This window comes from Lissotriton helveticus, chromosome 4_1, assembly GCF_964261635.1.
Source record: "Lissotriton helveticus chromosome 4_1, aLisHel1.1, whole genome shotgun sequence".
In the NCBI taxonomy this organism is placed as follows: Eukaryota; Metazoa; Chordata; class Amphibia; order Caudata; family Salamandridae; genus Lissotriton; species Lissotriton helveticus.
Window position 1 is genome coordinate 579,462,217 of NC_136063.1, and position 6,188 is coordinate 579,468,404.

Here is a 6,188-nt window from a genome sequence, read left to right on the forward strand (position 1 = left end):
GCACGAGAGGGCCGCCGCTCGGCAAGAGGCGTGGACCTTCACTGTCACAACCCTTACCCCTTCATAAGTCCATTTCTCATTTGTATATGCAGATCTCGCACTTCTTGTCTGCTTACAGGATAAGCTGGTACGGACACCCCAGCACAGGCCACAGTCCTATTTCGGGTTATCTTCCCTTCCTCAGTACAGGCCCCATACCCTCAAAGAACCAGTCAGGCTTCTTTCTGACTCACTGCAAAGGACTGATACCAACATTTCTAGCCAAATGGCCCACGGATCTTTCCTTTACCCGTGTATCCTGTTCCTGTCCAGGGATCGGATTTCTTTTTACAGTACCGCCTTGATTTCCACCCGTCACGCAGCATGCTTTTCTATCATCCATTTAGAATTTAATTGCCACGTGACTCTCTCTCTCACAAGTCAGATTGGCCCTAAACTTCAAGTTTTCAAGACCTTATTGGCCTATGGTTTGGATGTATTTCCTTTTTGGATCCTGTACTTTGCATAGGCTTCATTGATTTCCTTTGGCGCCCCCATCCCAGTTTCCCCAGGACATGGCATCCCAGTTCTACCAATCCGCTGTGTTTACTTCTGCATATCCAGTGCTCCCCTTTCCGTAAGACTAAGAAATATCTCCAATACTCTTATCAGTACTACTTCTTGGCAGTCATGTGTGGCTCCATGGTACCACTTCTTTTCCAGCACTAGTAACCCGCCTCCCCTAATGGCTTTTTGCTTAAGCTACTCCCCAATTCATATTTGCAATCTACATAGCACTTGTAATGCACTTGATCTTCACTACTTTTTTTTTTCGTTTCCCGTTTCTAATGGAACTTGCGTTGGAAATGATGCAGAGACCAAAAGGAAGCCAGGGAAACTAAAAGTTTGAGCTATTGGCATTGCATTATTATTAGCAACGCCAATAGCTCAAACTTTTAGTAATGCAAGACCTATTGCATTGCACATGCTTGTTAACATCTGCATCTAAGAATGACTGGCGATACTGGTCACAATGGGGCTGAAACAGATCCATTGCTGAGCAGCACAACCTCACCATAGAGAAGAAGTGCAGAGGCTGCCTCCGTTTCCAGCTCTTGGCTTGTCAGTCGTTTGCGAAGTGGGACACTTTGATGATCTGCATGAAGGACCAGCCGGGGTAAGACTCCAGCTGCAGGATATAGCAACGCATCAGTGCCTTGATCTGCATTCTGTTCGCAGTCAACAAGGTATGATGCTTTTCCATGTGATGAAGGGGTACCTGGTCTGTTGCAAGGACATTTTGTAAAGTTTTAGAGTTGGTAGCTCAGCCTAGCCTCCTTGGCTGGTATAATCGATCTTGCAAATCGTTCGGAAAGAGAGCGACATCAGCAGTAAATACAATAGGAACACCACCGCCTCAGTGACCCACTGTAGAGCGACCTTGCCTCTAAAAAAGAATTACAGTGCCTTGGGGCTGAAACTGACTGTGGAAGAGCATGACCACGCAAGAGCCCCTCCCATGCATGGGTCAGTTTAAATTCCAGCGAGCCCTATCAGACAACACAATATTCTTATTGACTGGCGGGTGCTTTTACCACCTGCAGACAAAAATATTAGACGTAATGGAAAATGATGGAATTGCTATTGTGGCGCATAGGGAATCTCCATTTGTGTTTTATTGATTTTAGCTCGTCTTTCGACACTGTGCAAAGAAATATTCTTTGGAACAAATTATTGAAAATGGGAATCACACCTAGTTTGATGAGAGCAATACAATTGTTGTATATTAATACCTGGGCGAGACTAAGGTTGGGACAGGGTACAATACTGTCAAAAAAATGATGATACGGGTCGGGTTGAAGCAAGGTAGTGTTATGGCCTCTACCTTATTCAACTTGTATTTAGCTCATATCTCATCAGGGCTGAATGATATTAATTCTCACTCCCCGACTGTGGCAGGTTTTAAGGTATCGCATTTACTGTATGCTGATGATATTGTATTAATAAATTACACAAAGGTGGGGTTGCAGAGATTAATTAGTGAAAGTGCTCATTATGCCTCCACTCTTGGGTTAAAGGTTAACTTAAAAAAGACAAAAACAGTGCGGGTGACTAGGGGTTGGCTGCAAGACCTATATTGAGAATGGAAGGTTCTGTTTAGAACCTGTTTCTGAGTATAGATATCTGGGTGTTATAATAGATGCGGGTAAAAATCAGTGCGCTGCACTACAGAGAAGAAATAATTCATTAATTGCAGCATTTGCCACACTCCAGAATAATTTAAAAGAGCTTTCCCTCAATCCATTATCACAAGTCATTTCAGTTAAACACGTTCCATCTCTTGCATATTGAGTAGAGACTTTAAGAGGACTTGCTGATAACATCATAGACAAACTAGTGACAGGGACATACCGACGCCTGTTTAATCTTCCTCAGCAGACTTCACCAGCACAAATCCGACTTGAGTTCGGACTCAAACAACAGAACCTAAACAGCTTAGGAGCATATTTAAAATTCTGGCATAAACTTAGAAGGGATAATAACTCCTCGCTTATGACAGTGGTCTGGGAGGCAATATGTGATAGTAAACATAAGAAAGATCATGAATATTTTAAACTGGCGATACACGTTTAAGGCGGAACAATTATGGGCTTTACCCTTATCACAGGTGGCTTGTAATAAATGGGTGCAGTAAAAAATTGTCCTGTTATGGGATAAAGCAGTATTGGCAAAGCTATCCCATGCGTGGACAGTTATTGCTTCCTATGGTATGTTAAAACCTCAGAGCTATGTAGGAGAATTAAATAGCCAAAGGGCAAAGTTGAAGTTTATGAATCTCCGATTTGGAAATAGCCAATTTCTTGGAGACGCCCCGGCTTGGAAAAAAGATGAGTAATGAGAGGACGTATCGCCTCTGTAACAACAAGAGAGAAGATATCTGTCATATCATTTGTAGCTGTCCCGCTTTAATAGTCGATCGTAGGAGGCTGCTGAGGTCGGACTTTAATAGTCAAATGATACGAACACGTCGACAAGCAGTCATAGCCAGGTTACAAGGAGAAATTTTACAATTCACGGGCAGACTTTTGAAGTGTATAGAAATAGTGGAGAAGAAACTGATTACCTGTGGATAATGAGGATTGTTTTATGTTTGTTTTTTATGAATTGATGAATAGTACTTTTTAATTATTTGGTTTTTAAATAAGATATGGAATTGATTATGCATGAAATGTAAGAAGAATTGTATAAAGGTGTTTTTAATTGTAAGTTTTTACTAACTGAACAATACATTTTTGATTCATTTTATTCATTGCATAAAGAATCGGGCATTTTTCACCAAAATATTTGTTCTCCTTTTAATATTGGCATGAGGCTGAAAGAATCCTTCGATCTATGGTGTGTGAAGGTTTCAGAAACAATAACCGTGTTTTAGGTCATCCTCAATAATCTAATCTTATTCAGTGGGTTGAATTTTGTCAGAGCAGACATTCAATGGATTTAATACGCGATGTTGAAATAACAAGTGTGGTGTATGTGTGACGCTTTATTAGCTTTCTACATTTAAAAACATAAAACTGTATAGCAAATCTCGATTTGCTTTGGCGTACGAAGTGAGATGGGTTTGATGCTTGTTTCACTCAGTTAAAAGTCGGTGTGTGTGCTTGTTTTTATGCGTATACGGTGAACCAACAATATTTGATTTTGGGTATGTACAGTGCACAACAGAAACGTTGTCTCGTGTTTGCTGTTCTTGCAGAGTACTGACAGTTTATCACTTGCAAATAATACTTGACTTCTGTTTTGACTTTTCTCTTTCAGTTTAAAGCCCATGCATCTTTCTACTATCCTCTGTTGTGTGAAATTATGCAGTTTGACCTGATCCCTGAACTACGAGCAGTTCTCCGGAGGTTTTTCCTGCGCATTGGAGGTGTTTTCCAGATCTCCCAGCTACCAGACCAAGAGCTTGCCACAAGCGAGCAGTAGCATCAGCCTGTCACTATTATTGTAGTAAGAGGATCAGCAGAGATGGAACCTTCAGGCGGAGCTTTTCATTCTGGTTTCCCCCTAATACCTTCATTACGCTTCGCAGTTTCTTTGCCAGGTGACCTGTATCTCAGGTTCAAGGTGCGGTACAGATACTTTGAGCACTACACCGTGCAGCACTCCAGCCTCTCTCTGTTGCCTGCTGATGGACTCGCCTCCCTGTGCTCATTGCTCAGCAAGCCACAGAGGCAGATCAGAACCCATCCAAGGCCTCAAGCTGGGCTCGAGGGTTCATACTGTTCTACACAACAGTAAACCAGTTTGTGTGCTGTGGCTGCCTCAGGAGGAGACTTTACCCAAAGAACGACACACATGCTACTATTGGAACTTTTGTAAGATATACAACTAAGGACAGCTGTATTCTGAAGGACTACATGTTTATTGTGGAAAAATTAATGATAAATATATTGTTATTCGCAAAAAAAAAATCTAGCGACTACTTCGGTTATTTTTATTCAGAAACTTTTTGCACACTCAGAACGTCTGAGATATCGGTAACCATCCTTCTGTGAAAATATGTACAGAGATGCAAATCTGTAATATAAAATCTTAAACACTATGTAATTCTTCCTGCACTGTTTAATTTTATTTCTGTATTTTCTTATTGATTTGCTGGCGACCCAATACATTTTATTTGAACATTGCACTAGAAAAATGTTTTGTGGGGAGGGGTTTGAAAATCCTTTAGTTTTCTTCCAATCTTCGGGGCATCGTATAATCCAGAATGAATTTTAGGGTTGCTGACACAAGAAAGGATGTATAACAATGCAAAACACCTGCTGTGATGCACGTTTTAGGATTTTGAGAATTCGATGAGAAATTGAAAAACAATCCATCAAGTACTCGAAACTTGAATCACTGCAGACAATATAGTTTTCTCTGCTGCCACGGACCGTTCCTTATTGGTTGATGTAGATTTCACTCTGTACAGAATTTTGATGTTAATTAAATTAAGTAAGGGATCTTGCTTGGCTTCGTTTGCCCAAGGACGATTACATTAATTGAACATGTATCCTTACCGGTGGTAACAAAGAAAACAAGCTTGTCAAGCATTCTGTATTTCAGTGGATGTAGAAATTTTTGCAGACAGACAATGTATATGGTACAGACATGTAAAGTTTTCTATGTAAAATTCTGTACAACTTTCTGTACAATATTGGTTCTCATCGGACATATTCTAATCAGGTTATAGGTCAATAAAGTTTTTGAATTCTTTCCTCAGTGCAATCAAGACCCCTGTTATCTTCTGCAGATGCTTTTGTGCACCCAACATTTGAGTAGGTGGAATTCCGAGTATGTTTTTATACACTGCAGAGCTGTAATCCTGGAATCCCTTCACCACAAACATTTTGATCGTCACTATTCCGAGTAAATGCCTTTCCTGTCATTGTTAAAATGTAAATTTGAAGGCGATGTTTGACCTTACACTTAGAGGTTTAGAGCCTAACCTGGTATTTTTTATTACAATTTAAGTTAATTTATTTAATGATTGTTCTCTGAAGCTGCACCAGTTAGAATCAGAATATCTCAAGTGGATACTAGAAATGATGTTACAAACCCAAAATTGCTACTTTGTTCCTCTTCCTCACATTTAGAGTCAGGGATACTCATATAATGGGGGCAGGGACAAGAAAGAACTAGGACTCATTATAGTGAAGCTTGTTCGTAAATAATCCAGCAATTACTATGATTGTCTTTAATTCATAGTTCATTACAAATAGATTGTATTTCTGTCCCTGCTACAGCACTGTTGACTCTTCTCCAGTCCTGACTCAACTCTTTCATCACAATCACTGCCCTGTTTAACTCGTAAGACCTTTTTACGTAGCAGCGGGAAAACCTTTGGGGCCATACCCTTTTAAAGATACATATATATTATGCACTTAATTATTGGTGCAGGGCATGGGGCCGTGATTATGGCAGCAACCTTAGAAAAGTGACTCTCCACAGAGCAGACACTCGTTTAAATAGGATACTGGGGACTGACACAGCCAATACTAATGAATGCCTGACAGCGCAAATGCCTCTAATAGCAACTTGCTGCCAGTGTAGGTGGGTGTACAGACTGCCAGAAAAAGGCCATCAGATGAATGAGGTGCGCAATGACAAGTGGCACCATGGTGAAATGGAATATTTTTGGTTTTGCTGTTGACTTCCGCATGTCT

General features: G+C 40.6%; 1 protein-coding gene across 1 annotated transcript in view; it reads left to right on the forward strand.

Moving 5' to 3' along the window:
- The window catches only part of ARFGEF1 (ARF guanine nucleotide exchange factor 1), a 972,411-nt gene extending 967,173 nt beyond the window's left edge, over nt 1-5,238 (forward strand). The window contains exon 40 of the mRNA XM_078687191.1: nt 3,799-5,238. Coding sequence (XP_078543317.1) covers nt 3,799-3,963 — 165 coding nt within the window. The 3' untranslated portion in view covers nt 3,964-5,238. The remainder of the gene's footprint in view (nt 1-3,798) is intronic.
- The last annotated feature ends 950 nt before the right edge of the window (nt 5,239-6,188 follow it).